The following is a 25,115-nucleotide window of genomic DNA, read 5'->3' on the forward strand; positions in this document are numbered from 1 at the left end:
CTCGCTCCCTCTCACCTCCTTTCCCCCTTTTTTTCCCCCTTTTCCCCTCACACCGAGCCCCCAGACCCTTTTTTCCCATTTTTCCGCCCTTTTCCCCCTCACTCTCGTCCCCCTTCCCCCTACACCACCACAATCCCCTTCCCGACCCTTTTTTCCCCTTTTTTTCCCCTCACACTTCCCCTTTTCCCTCCCTTTCCCCTCCCGCTCGTCCCCCCCCGCCCCAACCTCCCCAAGACCCCCTTTTTTTCCGCCTCAAACCCTCCCCTCTCCCCCCAGCCCACCCCCGGACCCGTTTTTTCCCCTTTTTTCCCCATTTTCCGCCACTTTTCCCCTCACGCTCGCCCCCCCCCTCACCTCCATCGCGCCGCCGCTGCCCCCCCCCAGCGGGCGCCGCGCGCCGAACCGGAAGCCCCGCCCCTCCCTCCCGCCGCCACTTCCGGTGCCGCCACCATAGAGACGAAACCACCGGCAGGGGAGGGTTTGGGGCGACAGAATCAACGGAACGCCCCGGAGCGGGGCGACAGCGACATTTCTGGCGTCCTGAAGGATCCCCGAGCGTTTCTAGCGCAGCGCAGGGTGTGGAAGAACGGCACAGAGGCGTTGGAGGACCGTGCCGGAGCGGCGCCGGAAGTGGAAGGGAGGAGCCCTTAGGGAGGATATGGGGAGGAACCATAGAGAAGGGGCGGAGCGCCGCCGGAAGGGGCGGGGCGCCAGCGGCGGGCGCGCGCGGCGCGGGCGGTGCGTCATCGGCGGCGACGGGCGGGGGGGGGCGGGGCGGTGGGGGGGGGCGAGGGGGGGAGGGGGGGGGGGCCCGTGAGGGGGGGCAGGGGGTGGGGGGGGGGGGAGGGGTCCCGGGGAGGATTTGGGGGAGATTCGGGGGGGATTTGGGGGCGGGAGGGGCGGGGGATGCGGGGAGGGGGGGGGGGGGAACAGGAATGTGAGGGGATTGGGGGGGGGGGGCGGATGTGAGGGGGCCGGGGGGGGAAAAGGCGGAAAAATGAGGGGATTTGGGAGGGAAATCGGGAGGTTTAGGGGGGATTTGGGGAGAAATCGGGAAGTTTGGGGGTGATTTGGGGGGGAATCGGGAAGTTTGGGGGGGATTTGGGGAGAAATCGGGAGGTTTCGGGGGATTTTTGGGGAAATCGGGAAGTTTAGGGGGGATTTGGGGGGAAATCGGGAGGTTTGTGGGTGATTTGGGGTCATTTGGGAGGAAAATCAGGAGGTTTGGGGGTGATTTTTGGGAAAATCAGGAGGTTTGGGGATGATTTGGGGGAAAATCGGGAGGTTTGGGGGGGATTTTTGGGGAAATCGGGAGGTTTCGGGGAAGATTTGGGGAAAACCGGGAAGATTTCGGAGAAAAATGGGGAGATCTGGGGGAAATTTGGAGGTTTTGGGGGTCATCGAGGGGGATTCGGAAGAGATTTGGGGGAAATCAGGAGGTTTTGGGGTGAAATTAGTGGATTTTGGGGTCAAATCAGGAGATGCTGAGTGAAACCGGGAGATTTTGGGGCGAAATCAGAAAATTTTGAATGGGTATCAGCAGATTTTGGGGTGAAATCCAGAGATTTTGGAGGGTAATTAAGAGATTTTTGGTGTAATTAGGAGATTTTGGGTGATAATAGGATTTTGGGGTGTAATTAAGAGATTTTGGGGTGTAATTAAGAGATTTTGGGGTGTAATTAGGAGATTTTGGGATGTAATTAGGAGAATTTGGGATGCAATTAAGAGATTTTGGGTGTAATTAAGAGATTTGGGGTGTAATTAAGAGATTTTGGGGTGTAATTAACAGATTTTGGGATGTAATTAAGAGATTTTTGGGTGTAATTAAGTGATTTGGGGTGTAATTAAGAGATTTTGGGGTCACTGAGGAAGCCCCGCCCCAATTCACGAAGCCCCGCCCCTTTTCCAGGACCCTGCGCTCCCCATTGGCCCGAGGTCGGTGACGTCATCGCGGGCGGCACCAATCAGAGGTGAGTGGCGGGTTCAAGATGGCGGCCCAGGGCTTTGGCACCTCCAAATTTCCTTTTCTTTGACCCAAATTTCCTTTTTTTTTTAACCCGAGATCCCAAATTTCCTTTTTTTTTTAACCCAAAATCCCAAATTTCTTTTTTTTTTTAACCCAAGATCCCAAATTTCCTTTTTTTCCACCCCAAATCCCAGCCCTGGATCCCAAATCCCGGCATTTTTTGAACCCCAAAATTCCGATTTTATTTCCCCAAATTGCATTTTTTGACCCCGAATTCCAGGTTTTGACCCAATTTCCTGTTTTTTCCCCCCAAAGATCCACGTCTTGGACACCAAAATTCAACATTTTTTTACCCAAATTTCAACCTTTGACCCCAAATTTTTATTTTTTTTTTCTCCTTTTGGGGCCTAATTTTGTTCTGCATTTAATTAATTGGAATCGAAGCCGCGTTTTCTTAGCAAAATTCAACATTTTTCGATTAATTAAATCGATTTTAATTGCTTTTAATTATTTTGAATTAAATTACGTCAGTTTCAATTGTATTAATTTGAATTGAACTCAGCTTTTTAGCCAAAATCAAAATTTTAACACGGCTTCAATGGAACTTTTAGATTTTTAATTCAACGCAATTCACTTCAAATTGGAAAAATTTTTGGTATTTCGGGAATTCGGTGAAAAATCCACCAAAAAAAAGTGGATTTTGAAAGTTTTTTGTCCTTTTTGGAGGGCTGAAATTGGATTTTTTTGGGGCGGCTTTTGCTCCAAATTTGCAAATTTTCTCCAAAACGGGAAATTGAGATTTTTTCCAACCTCTTTGTGACAAAAATTAAAGATTTGGGGAGGAATTTTTTTTCGCTTTCGGTGGTTAAAACCTGAATTTTGAGGTGAATTACCCAGAATTTGGAGCCAATTTTCCTAAAAAAAAAGCGGGATTTTGGGGAAAAAAAGCAATTTAAGGGAACTTGGAGTGGTTTTAGGAGCAATTCCTGCCACTTTTATGCATTTTAGGGTTATTTTATCTGTTTTGGGACCATTTAAAATTTATTTTGGGGCATTTTAATGCAGTTTCGGGATCGTATTTATCGCTTTTGTTGCCTTTTAGTTGTGTTTTTATCTTTTCTGGGATTTTTGAAATTTCATTTTTGGACTTTTTAATCCATTTTGATACCACCCTATCAATTTATGGATTTTAGTGCGTTTTTTGCCCTCCCACTTCCTTTATTCCCCACTTTGATGCGCTTTATTTCCGTTTTTTTTGGCTTTTTAAAGCAGTTTTCAACCTCTTGGGATCCAAACCCCGATTTCTCAGGGGATTTTTGGGCCGATTTGGGGCATTTTAAATCTGTTTTTATCCCTTTTTTCCCCCAAACCCCCATTTCTGAGGGGCTTTTTGGGGCATTTTAACTCTATTTTTATCCCTTTTTTCCCCAAAACCCCCATTTCTGAGGGCCCCTTCCCCTCCGCCTCGCCGCTTTTGATCCCGAGCCGCCTCATTCCGAGCTCATTTTGCCGGATTTTGCTGAATTTTGCTGAATTTTGCTGAATTTTGCTGAATTTTGCCGGAATTTGCCGCCGTTTCGGGGCTCGCACCAAACCCGGCCTCGATTTTGGCGACTCCGCCGTTCGCGGTGCAATCGGGGCCGGGCACTTCGCGGCCAATCCCCGCAATTCCCGGCCCTTCCCACCGCTCCCGCCGCTTTTTTTAGTCTCAAATCCGCCGGATTTGGCTTTTTTTTTTTTTTTTTTTTTTTTCCCCCTCGTTTCATTTTTTTTTTTTTTTTTCTTTTTCCCCTCCCTCTGAGGGGGAAGGACCCCGGGGCCCCCTCAGCGAGACAAGATGGCGGCGGCGCGGGGTTGCCCTACTCGCCGCCTGCCCCGCGCGCTCCGGCAGCGCCGCGGTCACCCCCGAGCGAAGGACCCCACCCCGTGAGGGGGGGGGGGGGAAGGAAAGAGGGGGGCCGCTTCCGGGTGGGCGTGCGCAACGCACCTGGCTGGCGGCGCGGCGGCCAATCAGCGCGCGGCTCTCGCGGGCTCGGACCAATAGGGAGCGGGGCCGAGGGGCGTGGCCGGCGCGCGGGGGGGAGGCGGGGCTTGTTGCGTTGCGCCGCAGCCGCTCCGTGAGGGCGCCCCGGCCTCGGCGCGCGCGCGCGGGGGGGGCCACGAGCGGCGCCTCCGCCCCCCCCCCCCCCCTCACACACATCGGGCCCCTCCCCCGCCTTCCCTCAGGGAGACCCCCCCCCCCCCCCCTCAAATTAAACGAGGAACAACAACAACAAAAAAAAAAAAATTTAATTTCTGCGGGGAAAGCCGAACCCCGAAATATCGCTGCAAACCGAGGGGGTTCCGCGTATTTCCCTTCCCCCCCCCCCTCCTCCCCCTCCCCTTCCCCGGGACAGGTAAGGCGGGAAAAGGGGGGGGGGGAGGGGGGGAAAGGGGGTCGTGAGGGGCGGGGGGTGGGGGAGGGGCAGAGATCGGCCCTCATGGAGGCGCCGCTCACTTCCTTGTTGGGATCTCTGTGCGTTCCTTTGGGCTCTCGGTTATTCCGTACTGGGGTCCCAGTTTGGGTGTGATTGGGGTCCCAGTTTGGGTGTGATTGGGGTCCCAGTTTGGGTGTGATTGGGGTCCCAGTTTGGGCCAGATTGGGGTCCCAGTTTGGGCCGGATTGGGGTCCCAGTTTGGGTTTGATTGGGGTCCCAGTTTGGGCCGGATTGGGGTCCCAGTTTGGGCTGGATTGGGGTCCCAGTTTGGGTTTGATTGGGGTCCCAGTTTGGGCCGGATTGGGGTCCCAGTTTGGGCCAGATTGGGGTCCCAGTTTGGGCCGGATTGGGGTCCCAGTTTGGGTTTGATTGGGGTCCCAGTTTGGGCCGGATTGGGGTCCCAGTTTGGGCTGGATTGGGGTCCCAGTTTGGGTTTGATTGGGGTCCCAGTTTGGGCCGGATTGGGGTCCCAGTTTGGGCTGGATTGGGGTCCCAGTTTGGGCCGGATTGGGGTCCCAGTTTGGGTGTGATTGGGGTCCCAGTTTGGGCCGGGCTGGGGTCCCAGTTTGGGCCAAATTGGGATCCCAGTTCTCTCCATTTGGGGTTCCCAGTTCCCCCCAGTTTGGGTTCCCAGTCCCCCTAGTTTGGGGTCCCAATTCCCCCACTTTGGGCTCCCAGTTCTCCCCAGTTTGGGCTCCCAGTTCTCCCCAGTTTGGGTTCCCAGTTACCCCTATTTTAGGTTCCCAATTCCCCCATTTTCGGTCCTCAGTTCTCCCATTTTGGGTTCCCAGTTCCCCCCAGTTTGGGGTCCCAATTCTCCCAGTTTGGGTTCCCAGTTCTCTCCAGTTTGGGGTTCCCAGTCCCCCCATTTTGGGCTCCCAGTTCCCCCCAGTTTGGAGTCCCAGTTCTCTCCAGTTTGGGTTCCCAGTTCCCCCAGTTTTGGGGTCCCAGTTCTCCCATTGAGGGGGTCCCAATTCCCCCAGTTTGGGGTTCCCAGTTTCCCCCATTTTGGGTTCCCAGTTCCCCCCGTTTGGGGTCCCAGTTCCCCCAATTTGGGGTCCCAGTTCCCTCATTTTGGGTTCCCAGTTCTCCCAGTTTGGGTTCCCAGTTCCCCCATTTTGGGTTCCCAGTTCCCCCCGTTTGGGGTCCCAGTCCCCCCAGTTTGGGCTCCCAGTTCCCCCCAGTTTGGAGTCCCAGTTCTCTCCAGTTTGGGTTCCCAGTTCCCCCAGTTTTGGGGTCCCAGTTCTCCCATTGGGGGGGTCCCAATTCCCCCAGTTTGGGGTTCCCAGTTTCCCCCATTTTGGGTTCCCAGTTCCCCCCGTTTGGGGTCCCAGTTCCCTCATTTTGGGTTCCCAGTTCTCCCAGTTTGGGTTCCCAGTTCCCCCATTTTGGGTTCCCAGTTCCCCCCGTTTGGGGTCCCAGTTCCCCCATTTTGGGTTCCCAGTTCCCCCAGTTTGGGTTCCCAGTTCTCCCAGTTTGGGTTCCCAGTTCTCCCCAGTTTGGGTTCCCAGTCCCCCCAGTTTGGGCTCCCAGTTCTCCCAGTTTGGGTTCCCAGTCCCCCCATTTTGGGTCACAGTTCCCCCCAGTTTGGGTTCCCAGTTCCGCCCAGTTTGGTTTCCCAGTTTCCCCCATTTTGGGTCACAGTTCCCCCCAGTTTGGGTTCCCAGTTCTCCCAGTTTGGGTTCCCAGTTCTCCCAGTTTGGGTTCCCAGTTCTCCTATTTTGGGTTCCCAGTTCCCCCCAGTTTGGGGTTCCCAGTTTCCCCCATTTTGGGTTCCCAGTCCCCCCAATTTTGGGTTCCCAGTTCCCCCAGTTTGGGCTCCCAATTTTCCCAGTTTGGGTTCCCAGTTCCTCCCAGTTCTCCCAGTTTTGGGGTCTCCCTTTTCCCCCCAGGATTTTTATTTTATTTTATTTTTAATTTTATTTTTTTTGGGTGGAAATCCCCAAATTTTGGGGTTTGGGTTCACTTCGAGTTTTGGGGTCCCCCCCTGACCCCTCCCCCTCTTTTCTCTCCCCACAGCCTGGAGCTCCGGAGCCCCCCCAGCCTGAGAAGAGACCCCCAAAAACCCCCCCGGGACCCCCAAAAACCCCCCAAAACCCCCCAGGACCCCCAAAACCCCCCAGGACCCCCAAAAACCCCCCAGGACCCCCAAAAACCCCCCCAGGACCCCCAAAAACCCCCCAAAACCCCCCCAGGACCCCCAAAAACCCCCCGGGACCCCCAAAACCCCCCACAAAAACCCCCCAGGACCCCCCAAAACCCCCCCCCGGGACCCCCAAATCCCCCCCAGGACCCCCCAAATTTTGGGTCGATCCCCCCAGGACCCCCGAAATTTTCATTTTTTGGGGGTCACGACCCCCCTACATTTCCATTTTTGGGGTCGCAGCCCCCCCCAGGACCACCCAAATTTCCGTTTTTTGGGGGTCAGGACCTCCCAAATTCCCTTTTTTTGGGGTCACCTCTCCCAGACCCCCCCAGGACCCCCCAAATTCCCAATTTTTTGGCTCAAGACCCCCTAAATTTCCGTTTTTTGGGTCAAGACCCCCTAAATTCCCATTTTTTTGGGTCAAGACCTCCCTAAATTTTCATTTTTTGGTTAAGAGCCCCCTAAATTCCCATTTTTTTGGGTCGAGACTCCCTAAATTCTCATTTTTTGAGTCAAGACCCCCCAAAATTCTCATTTTTGGGGTCAAGCCCCCCCTAAATTCTGATTTTTTTGGGTCAAGCCCCTCCTAAATTCTCATTTTTTGGGGTCAAGACCCCCAAATTTCCATTTTTTGGGATCAAGACCCCCGAAATTCCCATTTTTTTGGTCAAGACCCCCCCCAAATTCTCATTTTTTGGGCTCAAGCCCCCCCAAACTCCCATTTTTTTGGGGTCAAGACTCCCTAAATTCTCATTTTTTGGTTAAGACCCCCCCCAAATTCTCATTTTTTGGGGTCAAGCCCCCCCCAAATTCTCATTTTTTGGGGTCAAGACCCCCCAAATTTCCATTTTTTGGGGTCAAGCCCCCCCTAAATTCTCATTTTTTTGGGGTCAAGCCCCCCCAAACTCCCATTTTTTTGGGCTCCCCTCCCCCCCCCCCCCCCAAATTCCGGGGTCCGGCCCCCTCCCCCCACCATGGCCGACCCCATCATGGACCTTTTTGACGACCCCAACCTGTTCGGGCTGGACCCCCTGCCCGAGGACCTGGTGGCCCCTCCCCCCGGCGCCGCCCCTCCCCCCAGCGACCCCCTGGCCGAGGCCCTGGGGCTCTCGGGGGCCCTGGACCCTCCCCCACCCCCGGAGCCCCCCCGGGACCCCTCCCCTCCCCCACCCCAGAACCCCGCCCCCCCTCCCCCTCACCAGCCGCCCCTCCCCCCGGCCCCTCCCCCACCCGCCCAGCCCGACCCGGAAGTGCTGAGTCAGGGGAATCCCTTCATGGGGGTCTCCGCCCCTCCCCCACCCGCCCCTCCCCCCAAGATCGTCATCCTCAAGGCCCCTCCCCCACCCGCCGCGGGGGGCCCCGCCCCGGCCACGCCCAACGGCGGCAAAGTCACCTTGGCCAAGGTGCTGGGGGGTCCCCAGCCCCCCCCCCAGATCCGGGCAGGTGTGGCCCAGCCCGGGGGGGGCGTGGCCCAGGCCGGGGGGGGCGTGGCCAAAGGGGGCGTGGCCCAGCAGGGCCGGCAGGTGAAGCAGCTGCTGCTGCAGCCGCTGAAGGCGGGGGGGGGCCGCACCTGGGACCCCCCTGAAACCCGGCCTGAGCCTGGGGCCCGCACAGGTGAGCCTTGGGGGGAGGGGGGGGGGGACAGGTGGGGTTTGGGGGGGGTTTGGGGTGTCCAGGTAGAGTTTGGGGCACACCTGGGGTCTGCACAGGTGAGAGGGGAGGGGCACAGGTGAGGTTTAGAGGGGGATAGGTGAGGCTTGGGGGGACACGGGTGGGGCTTGGGCGTGTCCAGGTGGGGCTTGGGCGTGTCCAGGTGGGGTTTGGGTGTGTCCAGGTGTGTTTTAGGGGTGTCCAGGTGTATTTTAGGTGTGTCTAGCTGGGATTTGGGCGTGTCCAGGTGAGGCTTGGGCGTGTCCAGGTGGGGTTTGGGGATTCTAGGTGTGATTTAGGCGTGTCCAGGTGTGTTTTAGGGGTGTCCAGGTGTATTTTAGGTATGTCTAGCTGGGATTTAGGCGTGTCCAGGTGGGATTTGGGCGTGTCCAGGTGGGATTTTTGGTGTCCACCCCAACCCTGAGCCCCCAGCCCAGTGTCCATCACTGACCGCTGTCCGTGTGTCCATCACTGACCACTGTCCGTGTGTCCATCATTGTCCGTGTGTCCCTCTGTCCGTGTGTCCGTCCCTGACCCGTGTCCGTGTGTCCATCCCTGTCCGTGTGTCCATCGCTGTCCGTGTGTCCGTCCCTGACCCCTGCCCCGTGTCCGTGTGTCCATCACTGTCCGTGTGTCCGTGTGTCCATCATTGTCCGTGTGTCCGCCCCTGCCCCGTGTCCGTGTGTCCATCACTGTCCGTGTGTCCGTGTGTCCGTCCCTGACCCCCTGTCCGTGTGTCCGTGTGTCCATCACTGTCCGTGTGTCCATCACTGACTCCCTGTCCGTGTGTCCGTGTGTCCATCCCTGACCCGTGTCCGTGTGTCCGTGTGTCCATCACTGACCCCGTGTCCGTGTGTCCGTCCCTGACCCCGTGTCCGTGTGTCCATCACTGACCCCGTGTCCGTGTGTCCGTGTGTCCATCACTGACCCCGTGTCCGTGTGTCCGTCCCTGACCCCGTGTCCGTGTGTCCGTCCCTGACCCCGTGTCCGTGTGTCCATCACTGACCCCGTGTCCGTGTGTCCATCACTGTCCGTGTGTCCATCACTGACCCCGTGTCCGTGTGTCCGTCCCTGACCCCGTGTCCGTGTGTCCATCGCTGTCCGTGTGTCCGTCCCTGACCCCGTGTCCGTGTGTCCATCACTGTCCGTGTGTCCGTCCCTGACCCCGTGTCCGTGTGTCCGCAGGGCGAGTCCAAGCGCATCACGCTGGTCCTGCAGCAGCCGGCGGGCGCGGGGGCGGCTCCGGGCCAGCGCCACGTGGTTCTGGGCACGCTGCCGGGCAAGCTGCTGCTCCAGGGGGCCACCGCGGCCACGGCGGCGCCGGCCAAGGCCGCGCCCGGCGCTCCGGCCAAGGTGGTCACCATCCAGCTGCAGGTGCAGCCGCCGGCCCCGGGCCAGCCGGGCCAGCCGGGCCAGCCCCACAAGATCCAGCTGGTCCAGCCGCAGGGCGGGGCGGGGCCCGTGGGCGTGGCGCAGGTGCCGCAGGTGCTGGGCGGGGCCGGGCAGAGGCTGACGGTGCCGCTCAAGGTGGTGCTGCAGCCGCAGGTGAGCGCGGGATGGGGGCGTGGGGTGGTCACTCGGGGGGGGGGGGGGTGGTCATTCGGGGGGGTGGTCATTTGGGGGTGGGTGGTGGTCACTCGGGGTGGGGGGTGGTCATTTGCGGGTGGGTGGTGGTCACTCAGTTTTGGGGGCAGTGGTCACTCAGAGTTGGTGGTGGTCACTCAGTGATCAGGGTGGTGGTCACCAAGATTTGGGGTTGGTGGTCACTCAGTTCGAAGTGGTCACTCAATGTTGGGGTTGGTGGTCACTCAGCGTTGGGGTTGGTCATTCAGCCTTGGGGTTGGTGGTCACTCAGTTCGGAGTGGTCACTCAGTGTTGGGGTTGGTGGTCACTCTGCCTTGACCTTTACGGTCATCGAGCAATGACCTTGGTGGTCACTCAGTCCCGACCTCAATGGTCACTCAACCACAGTGGCCACCTAAATCTGACCTTGGTGGTCACTACCCCATAGTGGCCACCCAACCCTGACCTTGGTGGTCACTCCCCTGTGGTAGTCACTCCCCCATGCTGGCCACCCAACCATGACCTTGATGGCCATTCCCTCATAGTGGCCACCCCACCCTGACCTTGGTAGCCCCCCACCCTGACCTTGGTGGTCACTCCCCCATAGTGGCCACCCCACCGTGACCTTGGTAGCCCCCCACCCTGACCCTGGTGGCCATTCCCTCATAGTGGCCATCCCACCCTGACCTTGGTAGCCCCCCACCCTGACCTTGATGGTCACTCCCCCATAGTGGCCATCCCACCCAGACCTTGGTAGCCCCCCACCCTGACCTTGATGGTCACTCCCTCATAGTGGCCACCCAACCCTGACCTTGGTGGCCACCCAACCCTGACCTTGGTGGCCACCCCACCCTGACCTTGGTAGCCCCCCACCCTGACCTTGGTGGTCACTCCCCCATAGTGGCCACCCCACCCTGACCTTGGTGGTCGCTGCTCCATGCTGGCCACTCTATCCTGACCTTGGTGGTCACTCCCCCACGCTGGCCACCCCACCGTGACCTCGGTAGCCCCAACCCTGCCCTCGGTAGCCCCCCCACCCCTGTGTGACCACCTTCCCCCCCCCGCCCCTCAGGCCGGCTCGTCGGGCGGCGCCTCCTCGGCCGGGCTCTCGGTGGTCAAGGTGCTGAGCGGGCCCGAGGTGGCCGCGGTGGCGACGGCCCCGCTGGCCACGCGCGGCCCCTCTGACGAGAGCCGCAAGCTGGAGCACCAGAAGAAGCAGGAGAAGGCGAACAGGATCGTGGCCGAGGCCATCGCCAGGGCGCGGGCCCGCGGCGAGCAGAACATCCCGCGCGTGCTCAACGAGGACGAGCTGCCCAGCGTGCGGCCCGAGGAGGAGGGCGAGCGGAAACGGCGCCGCAAGGGCGGAGACAGAGCGGGGGGAAAGGAGGAGAGAGCGCGGAGAGGGAAGGGACAGGGCAGCAAGAGCAAGGGCAGAGGGAAGGCCAGGTGAGTACGGGACAGGTACAGGTGAGGGGGTGGTATGGACAGGTGAGGGTGTGGTACATACAGGAGACAGAGCGGGGGGAAAGGAGGAGAGAGCGCGGAGAGGGAAGGGACAGGGCAGCAAGAGTAAAGGGAGAGGGAAGGCCAGGTGAGTACGGGACAGGTACAGGTGAGGGTGGGACAGGTGAGGGTGTGGTACATACAGGAGACAGAGCGGGGGGAAAGGAGGAGAGAACACGGAGAGGAAAGGGACAGGGCAGCAAGAGCAAGGGGAGAGGGAAGGCCAGGTGAGTACGGGACAGGTGAGGGTGGGACAGGTGAGGGTGTGGTACATACAGCAGACAGAGCGGGGGGAAAGGAGGAGAGAACGCGGAGAGGGAAGGGACAGGGCAGCAAGAGTAAAGGGCGTGGCAAGGCCAGGTGAGTCCGGGACAGGTACAGGTGAAGGTGGGACAGGTGAGGGTGTGGTATGAACAGGTGAGAGTGTGGTACATACAGGAGACAGAGCCGGGGGAAAGGAGGAGAGAGCGCGGAGAGGGAAGGGACAGGGCAGCAAGAGTAAAGGGCATGGCAAGGCCAGGTGAGTATGGGACAGGTACAGGTGAGGGTGGGACAGGTACAGGTGAGGGGGTGGGACAGGTGATGGAAGGGGCAGGATGGAGACAGAGCGGGGGGAAAGGAGGAGAGAACACGGAGAGGGAAGGGACAGGGCAGCAAGAGCAAGGGGCGTGGCAAAGCCAGGTGAGTACGGGACAGGTACAGGTGAGGGTGTGGTATGGACAGGTGAGGGTGTGGCACAGGTGAGGGTGTGGCACAGGTGAGGGTGTGACAAGTGAGGGTGTGATACAGGTGAGGGTGTGGCACAGGTGAGGGTGTGACAAGTGAGGGTGTGATACAGGTGAGGGCGTGGCACAGGTGAGGGTGTGGCATGCACAGGTGAGGGTGGCACAGGTGAGGGTGTGGCACAGGTGAGGGTGTGACACAGGTACAGGTGAGGGTGTGGCACAGGTGAGGGTGGTACAGGTGAGGGTGTGGCATGCACAGGTGAGGGCGTGGCACAGGTGAGGGCGTGGCACAGGTGAGGGTGTGGCACAGGTGAGGGTGTGGCATGCACAGGTGAGGGCGTGGCACAGGTGAGGGCGTGGCACAGGTGAGGGTGTGGCACGCACAGGTGAGGGCGTGGCACAGGTGAGGGTGTGGCACAGGTGAGGGTGGCACAGGTGAGGGTGTGGCACAGGTGAGGGTGGCACAGGTGAAGGTGGCACAGGTGAGGGTGTGACACAGGTGAGGGTGGCACAGGTGAGGCTCAGCGTGCTCCCTGGCTGTGCCCTCAGCACCATCACGCCCGTGGTGGGGAAGAAGCGTCGCCGCAATCCCAGCTCCGACAACTCCGACTCGGAGGCGCTGCCGGCGCCGTCCCCGCGGCGCGACGAGGAGGGCGGCGTGCAGGTGAGCTCACCTGGGACAGGTGTGAGGGTGTGTGTGTGTGCAGGTGAGCTCACCTGGGACAGGTGAGGGGGTGTGTGAGTGCAGGTGAGCTCACCTGGGACAGGTGAGGGTGAGGGGTGTGCAGGTGAGCTCACCTGGGACAGGTGTGTGTGTGTGTGCAGGTGAGCTCACCTGGGACAGGTGTGTGTGTGTGTGTGTGTGTGTGCAGGTGAGCTCACCTGGGACAGGTGTGTGTGTGTGTGTGCAGGTGAGCTCACCTGGGACAGGTGTGTGTGTGTGTGCAGGTGAGCTCACCTGGGACAGGTGTGAGGGGTGTGTGTGTGCAGGTGAGCTCACCTGGGACAGGTGTGTGTGTGTGTGTGCAGGTGAGCTCACCTGGGACAGGTGTAAGGGGTGTGTGTGTGCAGGTGAGCTCACCTGGGACAGGTGAGAGGGGGTGAGTGTGCAGGTGAGCTCACCTGGGACAGGTGAGAGGGGGTGAGTGTGCAGGTGAGCTCACCTGGGACAGGTGTGCGTGTGTGTGTGTGCAGGTGAGCTCACCTGGGACAGGTGTAAGGGGTGTGTGTGTGCAGGTGAGCTCACCTGGGACAGGTGTGTGTGTGTGTGCAGGTGAGCTCACCTGGGACAGGTGAGGGGGTGTGTGTGTGCAGGTGAGCTCACCTGGGACAGGTGAGAGGGTGTGTGTGTGCAGGTGAGCTCACCTGGGACAGGTGAGAGGGGGTGAGTGTGCAGGTGAGCTCACCTGGGACAGGTGAGGGGGTGAGGGGTGTGCAGGTGAGCTCACCTGGGACAGGTGTAAGGGGTGTGTGTGTGCAGGTGAGCTCACCTGGGACAGGTGAGGGTGTGTGTGTGTGCAGGTGAGCTCACCTGGGACAGGTGAGAGGGGGTGTGTGTGTGCAGGTGAGCTCACCTGGGACAGGTGAGGGGGTGTGTGTGTGCAGGTGAGCTCACCTGGGACAGGTGAGAGGGGGTGTGTGTGTGCAGGTGAGCTCACCTGGGACAGGTGAGGGGGGGGGGTGTGTGCAGGTGAGCTCACCTGGGACAGGTGAGGGGGTGAGGGGTGTGCAGGTGAGCTCACCTGGGACAGGTGAGGGGGGGGTGTGTGTGCAGGTGAGCTCACCTGGGACAGGTGTGAGGGTGTGTGTGCAGGTGAGCTCACCTGGGACAGGTGAGGGGGGGGTGTGTGTGCAGGTGAGCTCACCTGGGACAGGTGTGAGGGTGTGTGTGTGTGCAGGTGAGCCCACACAGGGGTGGTTGTACCGAGGTATGTTAGCCGTGCCCAGGTGTGTTATGTGTGTGTCAGCCATTCCCAGGTGTGTCAGGTGTGTGCCAGCCGTGCCCAGGTGTGTCAGGTGTGTGCCAGCCGTGCCCAGGTGTGTTCCCAGGTGTGTTAGGTGTGTGTCAGCCATTCCCAGGTGTGTCAGGTGTGTGCCAGCCGTGCCCAGGTGTGTCCCCAGGTGTGTCCCCAGGTGTGTCCCCAGGTGTGTCCCCAGGTGTGTCAGGTGTGTGTCAGCCGTGCCCAGGTGTGTCCCCAGGTGTGTCCCCAGGTGTGTCAGCCGTGGCCAGGTGTGTCCCCAGGTGTGTCAGGTGTGTCAGCCGTGCCCAGGTGTGTCCCCAGGTGTGTCCCCAGGTGTGTCCCCAGGTGTGTCAGCCGTGCCCAGGTGTGTCCCCAGGTGTGTCAGGTGTGTGTCAGGTGTGTGTCAGGTGTGTGTCAGGTGTGTCAGCCGTGCCCAGGTGTGTCCCCAGGTGTGTCCCCAGGTGTGTCCCCAGGTGTGTCAGCCGTGCCCAGGTGTGTGTCAGGTGTGTCCCCAGGTGTGTCCCCAGGTGTGTCAGGTGTGTCAGGTGTGTGTCAGCCGTGCTCAGGTGTGTCCCCAGGTGTGTCAGGTGTGTCCCCAGGTGTGTCAGCCGTGCTCAGGTGTGTCCCCAGGTGTGTCCCCAGGTGTGTCAGGTGTGTGTCAGCCGTGCTCAGGTGTGTCCCCAGGTGTGTCCCCAGGTGTGTCAGCCGTGCCCAGGTGTGTCCCCAGGTGTGTCCCCAGGTGTGTCCCCAGGTAACCCCACCTGTCCCCCCCCCAGAAGCGCCGCTCCAACCGGCAGGTGAAGCGGAAGAAGTACACGGAGGACCTGGACATCCGCATCACGGACGACGAGGAGGAGGAGGAGCTTGACGTCACCGGGGGGGGCGGGGCGCGGCCCGAGCGGGGGGAGGGGCCCGCCCGGGGGGAGGGGCCCGAGCGGGGGGAGGGGCCCGAGCGGCCGCCCCCGCCCCCCCCCCGAGCCCGACGGCGACGCCCTGCTGCCCTCCATGCAGTTCTTCGTGGTCAGTGGCCTTCATCATCACCCTCACCCTCCTCATCCTCATCATCCTCATCATCCTCATCATCCTCATCCTCATCCTCATCATCCTCATCTTCATCACCTTCATCATCCTCACCTTCCTCATCATCCTCATCATCCTCATCCTCATCATCCTCACCTTCATCACTCTCACCTTCCTCATCACCCTCATCTTCATCACCCTCATCATCCTCATCATCCTCACCTTCATCACGCTCACCTTCCTCATCATCCCCACCTTCATCATCCTCACCCTCACCTTCATCACCCTCATCATCCTCATCACCCCCACCTTCATCATCCCCGCCTTCATCATCCTCATCATCCTCATCATCCTCATCCTCATCATCCTCACCTTCATCACCTTCATCATCCTCACCTTCCTCATCATCCTCATCATCCTCATCATCCTCATCCTCACCTTCATCATCCTCGCCTTCCTCATCCTCACCTTCATCATCCTCATCCTCATCACCCTCATCCTCATCATCCTCATCATCCTCGCCTTCATCACCCCCATCCTCATCATCCTCATCATCCTCATCATCCTCATCCTCCTCCTCATCTTCATCATTCTCATTCTCATCATCCTCACCTTCATCATCCTCACCTTCGTCATCCTCATCTTCACCTTCATCATCATCCTCACCTTCCTCATCATCCTCACTTTCATCATCCTCACCTTCCTCATCTTCACCTTCATCAACCTCACCTTCATCATCCTCACCTTTGTCATCCTCACCTTCCTCATCCCCATCCTCGCCTTTCTCATCCTCATCTTCCCCATCCTCACCTTCCTCATCCTCACCTTTATCTGTTTCTTTTTCTTCCTCGTCTTCGTCACCTTCATCTTCCTCGTCCTTCTTCTTTTCATCCTGGCCTTCATCATTTTCACCTTCGTCATCCTCATCGTGCTCACCTTCATCATCCTCACCTTTGTTTTTTCACCGTCCTCATCCTCGTCATCTTCATCGTCATCCCCGCCCCCATCATCCTCCTCACCTTCATCCCACCCCCATCACCTTCCTCACCTTCATCCCCCCATCACCTTCCTCACCTTCATCCCCATCACCTTCCTCACCTTCATCCCCCCATCACCTTCCTCACCTTCATCCCCATCATCCTCCTCACCTTCATCCCACCCCCATCACCTTCCTCACCTTCATCCCCCCCATCATCCTCCTCACCTTCATCCCCATCATCCTTCCTCACCTTCATCCCCATCACCTTCCTCACCTTCATCCCCATCCTCTTCCTCGCCCTCTTGCTGACCTTCCTCCTCCTCCTCCTCCTCCTCCTCTTCCTCCCCAGGAGAACCCGAGCGAGGAGGACGCCGCCATCGTGGACAAGGTGCTCTCCATGCGGGTGGTCAAGAAGGAGGTGAGCTCACCTGGGGGAGGTGTGGGCTCACCTGGGGCTCACCTGAGCTCACCTGGGGCTCACCTGAGCTCACTTGAGCCTCACCTGGCCTTCCTCCCCCTCCTCCTGCTCCTCGTCCTCAGCTGCCCTCGGGACAGGTGGTGGAGTCCGAGGAATTCTTCGTCAAGTACAAGAACTAGTGAGTGCTCACCTGTGCTCACCTGTGCTCACCTGGGCTCACCTGTGCTCACCTGGGCTCACCTGTGCTCACCTGTGTTCCCTGTGTTCCCCTGTGCTCCCCTGTGCTCCCCTGTGCTCCCCTGTGCTCACCTGTGCTCACCTGTGCTCCCCTGTGCTCACCTGTGCTCCCCTGTGCTCACCTGTGCTCACCTGTGCTCACCTTTGTTCCCTGTGCTCACCTGTGCTCACCTGTGCTCCCCTGTGCTCACCTGTGCTCACCTGTGTTCACCTGTGCTCACCTGTGCTCACCTGTGCTCGTTCCCAACGTTTGTGGTCACTCAGGGTCGTTTTGGGGCCATTTTTGGTTATTTCAGGGCCGTTTTTGGGTTTTTTTGGGGCCGTTTTTGGGGTTTTTTGGGGCCGTTTTTGGGTTTTTTTGGGGCCGTTTTTGGGGTTTTTTGGGCCGTTTTGGGGCCGTTTCTGGGTTTTTTGGGGCGTCCCCCCTCCCCATGGCAGGGTTGGGGCCCTCACCTGCCCCAGGTGGCCTCACCTGCCCCCCTCGCCCCCAGCTCGTACCTGCACTGCGAGTGGGCCACGATCGCGCAGCTGGAGAAGGACAAGAGGATCCACCAGAAACTCAAACGGTTCAAGACCAAAATGAACCAAATGAGGCATTTCTTCCACGAGGTTTGGGGCAAAAAATGGGGATTTGGGGAAAAATTGGGGGTTTGGGGAAAAAAATTGGGATTTTGGGGAAAAAAATTGGAATTTTTTTGTGGAAAAATTGGGATTTTTGGGGAAAAAAATTGGGATTTTTTTGTGGAAAAATTGGGGTTTTGGGGAAGAAAATTGGGGGGTTTGGGGAAAAAATTGGGGGATTTTTGGGGAAAAAAATTGGGGATTTGGGGAAAAAAACTGGAATATTTTGTGGAAAAATTGGGATTTTGGGGGAGGAAATTGGGGTTTTGGGGAAAAAAATTGGGGGTTTGGGGAAAAGATTGGGATTTTGGGGAAAGAAAATTGGGGATTTTGGGGAAAAAAGAGGAGATTTGGGGGAAAAAATTGGGATTTTTTTGTGGAAAAATTGGGATTTTGGGGAAGAAAATGGGAGGTTTGGGGAAAAAATTGGGGGATTTTTGGGGAAAAAAATTGGAGGATTTTTCGGGAAAAAAATTGGGGATTTGGGGGAAAAAACTGAGATTGGGGATTTGGGGGAAAAAATTGGGATTTTGGGGAAAAAATTGGGAATTTTGGGGGGAAAAATTGGGATTTTTTTGTGGAAAAATTGGGGTTTTGGGGAAGAAAATTGGGGGGTTTGGGGAAAAAATTGGGGGATTTTTGGGGAAAAAAATTGGGGATTTGGGAAAAGAAAATTAGGGATTTTGGGGAAAAAAAGGAGATTTGGGGGAAAAAATTGGAATTTTTTGTGGAAAAATTGGGATTTTGGGGGAGGAAATTGGAGGGTTTGGGGAAAAAATTGGGGGATTTTTGGGGAAAAAAATTGGAGGATTTTTCGGGAAAAAATGGAGATTTGGGGGAAAAAACTGAGATTGGGGATTTTGGGGAAAAAAATGGGAATTTTGGGGGAAAAAATTGGGATTTTGGGGAAAAAATTGGGAATTTTGGGCAGGGAGAAAGAACTGGAAGAAAAAAAAAATTGGGAATTAGGAGAAAAATCAGGATTTGGAGAGGAGAAAAATCAGGATTTGGGGAGAAAAAAATCAGAATTTGAGGAGAAAAAACGAAATTTTTTTGGGGAAAAAAGAGGATTTTGGGGGAGAAATTTGGGGTAAAACCTGGGAATGTGGAAGAGGAGGATTTGGGGAGGAAAAAGCGAATTTTGGGATTTTTTTTTTTTTTTTTGGGGGGGTCAGGATGAGGAACCTTTCAACCCCGACTACGTGGAGGTCGATCGGATCCTGGACGAGTCGCACAGCGTGGACAAGGACAACGGAGAGGTGGGGCTGGAACGGGGGATTTGGGGGAAAAAAACCGAAATTTGGGGGTTTGGGGAGGGGAAATCCAAAAATTGGGGGTTTGGGGGGGAAAAAACCAAAATTTGGGGGGGAAAATCCCGAAATTTGGGGGTTTTTGGGTTGGAAAATCCTGAAATTTGGGGGATTTTTGGGATGGAAAAATCACAAAATTGGGGAATTTTGGGAGGGGAAAATCCTGAAATTGGGGAATTTTGGGAGGGGAAAATCCAAAAATTGGGGATTTTTGGGTGGGGAAAATCCCAAAATTTGGGGGTTTGGGAATGGGAAAAAACCAAAATTTGGGGGTTTGGGGGGGAAAAAATCCCAAAATTGGGGGATTTTTTGGGATGGAAAAATCACAAAATTGGGGATTTTTGGGATGGAAAAATCACAAAATTGGGGATTTTTAGGTTGGGAAAATCCCCAATTTTGGATATTTTTGGGTGGGAAAATCACAAAATTGGGGATTTTTGGGATGGGAAAAATCCCAAAATTTGGGGGTCTGGGAATGGGAAAATCCCCAAATTTGGGATTTTTGGGTGGGAAAAAGGCCCCAGGTGTTCAGGTCTCAGTCCCAGGTGTTCAGGTCTCAGTCCCAGGTGTTCAGGGCGTGGCCCCAGGTGTTCCCAGGTGTTCAGGGCATGGCCCCAGGTGTTCCCAGGTGTTCAGGGCATGGTCCCAGGTGTTCAGGGCATGGCCCCAGGTGTTCCCAGGTGTTCAGGTCTCAGTCCCAGGTGTTCAAGGCGTGGCCTCAGGTGTTCTCAGGTGTTCAGGGCGTGGCCCCAGGTGTTCCCAGGTGTTCAGGCTGAGCCCTGACAGGTGTGCTGCCCCTCCCCCAGCCCGTGGTGTATTACCTGGTCAAGTGGTGCTCGCTGCCCTACGAGGACAGCACCTGGGAGCTGCAGGAGGACGTGGACGAGGCCAAAATCGCCGAGTTCAAACGGATCCAGGCCCGGCACCCCGAGCTCAAGAGACAGGTGAGACACACCTGCACAGGTGAGGCATGGGCTCCTGAGACACACCTGCACAGGTGAGGCATGAACTCCTGAGACACACCTGCACAGGTGAGACACAGACACACCTGCACAGGTGAGACACACACACCTAAGACACACCTGCACAGGTGACACCCACATGCACACCTGCACAGATGAGACCCAAACACCTGCACAGGTGAGACACACACACGTAGAGGTGAGCCACACCCACTTCTGGCTGAGCCCCAGCCCCCGCCAGGTGTGACCCCGTCTCACCTGGAGGAGCCCCAGCACAGGTGAGCCCACCTGGTCACACCTGAGCTCACCTCTGGTCGGTTTTGGGTCATTTGAGCTCCGTTCGTTATTTCAGCCTCCATTTTTAACGTTTTTGGGGTGGTTTTGTCACGTTTTGGGCCTCACCTGTCCCTCACCTGTCTCACCTGTCCCTCACCTGTCTCACCTGTCCGCAGCCACGCCCCCAGGCCGGCGCCTGGAAGAAGCTGGAGGCGTCCCACGAGTACAAAAACCACAACCAGCTCCGGGAGTATCAGCTGGAGGGGGTGAACTGGCTCCTGTTCAACTGGTACAACAGGTGAGCACACCTGGGACAGGTAAACACACCTGGGCATGGGTAATGTACACCTGGGACAGGTAAACACAACCAGCTCCGGGAGTATCAGCTGGAGGGGGTGAACTGGCTCCTGTTCAACTGGTACAACAGGTGAGCACACCTGGGACAGGTAAACACACCTGGGGACAGGTAAACACACCTGGGGGCAGGTAAACAACCAGGTGTACGTTAGCTGTTCCAAGTGTATATTACCTGTTCTAGGTGTACATTACCCGTCCCAGGTGCAGCTTACCTGTCTCATTCTCCCCTTACCTGTGCCCACCTGTCCCTGTTATACCTTACCTGTCTCAGGTGTGCACTGTGTTTCCCAGGCGTGTATTACCTGTCCCAGGTGTACATTACCTGCCCCAGGTGCACGTTACTCATTCCCTTTTCTCCTCATCTGTACCTCACCTGTGCTTACCTGTCCTTGTTATACCTTACCTGTCTCAGGTGTACATTACCTGCCCCAGGTGTACATTACCTGCCCCCGGTGCACGTTACTCGTTCCCTTTTCTCCTCATCCGTGCCTCACCTGTCCTGGCTGTCCTTTACCTGCTCCAACCTCACCTCACCTGTGCCTCACCTGTGCCTCACCTGTGCTCACCTGTCCCTCAGGCAGAACTGCATCCTGGCGGACGAGATGGGGCTGGGGAAGACGATCCAGTCGATCGCGTTCCTGCAGGAGGTGCACGGGGCCGGCGTGCGCGGCCCTTACCTGGTCATCGCACCTTTGAGCACCATCGCCAACTGGGAGCGCGAGTTCAGCACCTGGACACACCTGAACACCATCGTGTACCACGGCAGCCTGGCCTCCCGGCAGATGATCCAGCAGTACGAGATGTACTGCAAGGACAGCAAGGTGAGCTCACCTGTGCACACCTGGATGGGTTAGAATGGGTTAGAATGGGTTGTACACCTGTACACACACACCTGGACACACCTGAACACCATCGTGTACCACGGCAGCCTGGCCTCCCGGCAGATGATCCAGCAGTACGAGATGTACTGCAAGGACAGCAAGGTGAGCTCACCTGGGATACACCTGGATGGGTTATACACCTGTACACACACCTGTAGACAGATACACCTGTACACTCAGACACCCGTACATGGGTTATACACCTATGCACACCTGTATAGGTTAGAAGACATTATAGCAGTTTATGGATCTGTATGTACCTGTGATGCACCTGTATGGGTTAGAAGGAGTTATACACCTGTACACACCTGTACATGCATCTGGCATCTCATACCATGGCTCCCACAGGTGTAGCCAGTCCCAGGTGTGCACAGATTGTTCGTGCTCATTGCTGCTTTCGGGGTGATCCCATCTCACCTGTGCCTTACCTGCAGGGCCGGCTGATCCCAGGTGCACACAGATCAGTGACATTCAGGGTGATCCCATCTCACCTATGTCACCTGTAGGGCCGGCTGATCCCAGGTGCACACAGATTAGTGACACTGTATCTCACCTGTCTCACCTGTTACCTGCAGGGCCGGCTGATCCCAGGTGCACACGGATGTGTGACATTCAGGGGGGTTCTATCTCACCTGTATCTCACTTGTGCCTTACCTGCAGGGCTGGGTGATCCCAGGTGCACACAGATCAGTGACACTGTGTCTCACCTGTCTCACCTGTCACCTGTAGGGCCGGCTGATCCCAGGTGCACACAGATCAGTGACACTGTGTCTCACCTGTATCTCACCTGTATCTCACCTGTCACCTGCAGGGCCGGCTGATCCCAGGTGCGTACAAGTTCGACGCTCTCATCACCACGTTCGAGATGATCCTGAGCGACTGCCCCGAGCTGCGCGAGGTCCAGTGGCGCTGCGTGGTCATCGACGAGGCTCACCGGCTGAAAAACCGGCACTGCAAGCTCCTGGACAGCCTCAAACACATGGACCTGGTGAGGGACACACCTGGGCACACCTGGGCACACACCTGGGCACACCTGGGTACACCTGGGTATACATGGGTATACATGGGGATACAGCTGGGCACACACACCGGCTGAAAAACCGGCACTGCAAGCTCCTGGACAGCCTCAAACACATGGACCTGGTGAGGGACACACCTGGGCACACCTGGGAACACACCTGGGTACACCTGGGCACACCTGGGTATACATGGGGATACACCTGGGCACACACACCGGCTGAAAAACCGGCACTGCAAGCTCCTGGACAGCCTCAAACACATGGACCTGGTGAGGGACACACCTGGGCACACACCTGAGCACACCTGGGTATACATGGGAATACACCTGGGCACACACACCGGCTGAAAAACCGGCACTGCAAGCTCCTGGACAGCCTCAAACACATGGACCTGGTGAGGGACACACCTGGGCACACACCTGGGCACACCTGGGCACACCTGGGTACACCTGGGAACACCTGGGTTTACATGGGTATACATGGGGATACATGGGTATACACATGGGCAGACACACCGGCTGAAAAACCGGCACTGCAAGCTCCTGGACAGCCTCAAACACATGGACCTGGTGAGGGACACACCTGGGCACACCTGGGCACACACCTGGGCACACCTGAGCACACCTGGGTACACATGGGGATACAGCTGGGCACACACACCGGCTGAAAAACCGGCACTGCAAGCTCCTGGACAGCCTCAAACACATGGACCTGGTGAGGGACACACCTGGGCACACCTGGGAACACACCTGGGAACACCTGGGCACACCTGGGTACACCTGGGTATACATGGGTACACATGGGGATACACCTGGGCACACACACCGGCTGAAAAACCGGCACTGCAAGCTCCTGGACAGCCTCAAACACATGGACCTGGTGAGGGACACACCTGGGCACACACCTGGGCACACCTGGGTATACATGGGGATACACCTGGGCACACACACCGGCTGAAAAACCGGCACTGCAAGCTCCTGGACAGCCTCAAACACATGGACCTGGTGAGGGACACACCTGAGCACACCTGGGCACACACCTGGGCACACCTGGGAACACCTGAGCAAACCTGGGTATACACGGGTACACATGGGGATACACCTGGGCACACCACACCGGCTGAAAAACCGGCACTGCAAGCTCCTGGACAGCCTCAAACACATGGACCTGGTGAGGGACACACCTGGGCACACCTGGGCACACACCTGGGCACACCTGGGAACACCTGAGCAAACCTGGGTATACACGGGTACACATGGGGATACACCTGGGCACACACACCGGCTGAAAAACCGGCACTGCAAGCTCCTGGACAGCCTCAAACACATGGACCTGGTGAGGGACACACCTGGGCACACCTGGGCACACACCTGAGCACACCTGGGCACACACCTGGGCACACCTGGGTATACATGGGGATACACCTGGGCACACACACCGGCTGAAAAACCGGCACTGCAAGCTCCTGGACAGCCTCAAACACATGGACCTGGTGAGGGACACACCTGGGCACACACCTGAGCACACCTGGGCACACCTGGGTATACATGGGTATACATGGGGATACACCTGGGCACACACACCGGCTGAAAAACCGGCACTGCAAGCTCCTGGACAGCCTCAAACACATGGACCTGGTGAGGGACACACCTGGGCACACCTGGGCACACACCTGGGAACACCTGGGTACACACCTGGGTATACATGGGGATACAGCTGGGCACACACACCGGCTGAAAAACCGGCACTGCAAGCTCCTGGACAGCCTCAAACACATGGACCTGGTGAGGGACACACCTGGGAACACACCTGGGCACACCTGGGTATACATGGGGATACACCTGGGTACACATGGGGATACAGCTGGGCACACACACCGGCTGAAAAACCGGCACTGCAAGCTCCTGGACAGCCTCAAACACATGGACCTGGTGAGGGACACACCTGGGCACACCTGGGAACACACCTGGGAACACCTGAGCACACCTGGGTACACCTGAGCAAACCTGGGTACACCTGGGAACACACCTGAGCACACCTGGATGCACCTGAGGTGATTCACAAGTGGCTCCTGGTGACCCCTGGTGGTCCCTGAGGAGCCCCCAGCGCTGTTTGGCCGCCCCAGGTGCTCTCACCCGTCTCACCCGTGTCACCTGTGTCACCTGTGTCACCTGTGTCACCTGCAGGAGCACAAGGTGCTGCTGACGGGGACGCCGCTGCAGAACACGGTGGAGGAGCTCTTCAGCCTCCTGCACTTCCTGGAGCCCTCGCAGTTCCCCTCCGAGGCCGAGTTCCTCAAGGACTTCGGAGACCTCAAAACCGAGGAGCAGGTGAGGGGCGCACCTGGGCGCACCTGGGAGCACCTGGGGGTACCTGGGGGCACCTGGGCAGGGTGGGAGGGGGCTCTGGGAGGGGTCTGGGGTCGTTTCGTGGTCCTTAGGAAGAGTTTGGAGGTTACCTGGGCGCACCTGGACACACCTGGGCGCACCTGGACACACCTGAGGACACCTGGGAGAGGAGCTGGGGGGGTTCAGGAGGGGTTTGAGATCATTTTCCAGTCCTCGGGAGGAGCTCGGGGGTCACCTGGACACACCTGGGTAGGGCTGGGACCATTCAGGTGTTTGAGGCTGGGAGGCTCAGTGCTCACCTGGAGAGTGCTGTGGCCACCTGTAGGGCGTGGTGCTCACCTGGCGAGCGTGGTGGCCACCTGGGCATCCCAGAGAGCTGCCCAGGTGTGCCCAGGTGTGCCAGGAGCTGCTCCCAGGTGTAGTTAGGCGAATCTCAGTGGCTCTTCCTGCCGGTATCCGCCCGTTTAGCCACGCACAGGTGCGCCAGGTGCGGCGTCTCACCTGCGCAGGTGCAGCTGGGCGCATCCAGGTGTGCCGGGAGCTGCTCCCAGGTATAGTTAGGCGTACATGGATGGCTCCTCCTGCCGGTATCTGCCTGTTTAGCTGCGCCCAGGTGTGCCAGGTGCGCCAGGTGCGGCGTCTCACCTGCGCAGGTGCAGCTGGGCGCATCCAGGTTTATCCAGGCGTATCCAGGTG

At 57.7% G+C, this 25,115-nt stretch overlaps 1 protein-coding gene and 1 long non-coding RNA gene across 2 annotated transcripts in view; both read left to right on the forward strand.

Annotated features, from left to right (window-relative positions):
• The first annotated feature begins 1,130 nt into the window (after positions 1-1,130).
• On the forward strand, positions 1,131-6,591 carry LOC148220420 (uncharacterized). Its single transcript, XR_015798808.1, has 3 exons — positions 1,131-1,574; positions 1,910-1,970; positions 6,463-6,591. It is a non-coding gene; the product is annotated as an uncharacterized LOC148220420 (long non-coding RNA).
• A 132-nt stretch (positions 6,592-6,723) lies between these two features.
• LOC106864516 (ATP-dependent chromatin remodeler CHD8-like) overlaps positions 6,724-25,115 on the forward strand; it is a gene marked incomplete at its 3' end in the record, with an annotated part of 35,263 nt that continues 16,871 nt past the window's right edge. The window contains 16 exon segments of the mRNA XM_088155423.1: positions 6,724-8,142; positions 8,144-8,203; positions 9,425-9,784; positions 10,875-11,248; positions 12,580-12,694; positions 14,768-14,901; positions 14,945-15,011; positions 16,340-16,408; positions 16,531-16,586; positions 17,137-17,254; positions 18,442-18,525; positions 19,383-19,520; positions 19,991-20,112; positions 20,749-20,992; positions 21,864-22,040; positions 24,258-24,401. Coding sequence (XP_088011549.1) covers positions 7,564-8,142; positions 8,144-8,203; positions 9,425-9,784; positions 10,875-11,248; positions 12,580-12,694; positions 14,768-14,901; positions 14,945-15,011; positions 16,340-16,408; positions 16,531-16,586; positions 17,137-17,254; positions 18,442-18,525; positions 19,383-19,520; positions 19,991-20,112; positions 20,749-20,992; positions 21,864-22,040; positions 24,258-24,401 — 2,841 coding nt within the window.

The sequence above is a fragment of the Sturnus vulgaris genome, chromosome 39, assembly GCF_052056855.1.
Source record: "Sturnus vulgaris isolate bStuVul1 chromosome 39, bStuVul1.hap1, whole genome shotgun sequence".
Classification (NCBI taxonomy): Eukaryota; Metazoa; Chordata; class Aves; order Passeriformes; family Sturnidae; genus Sturnus; species Sturnus vulgaris.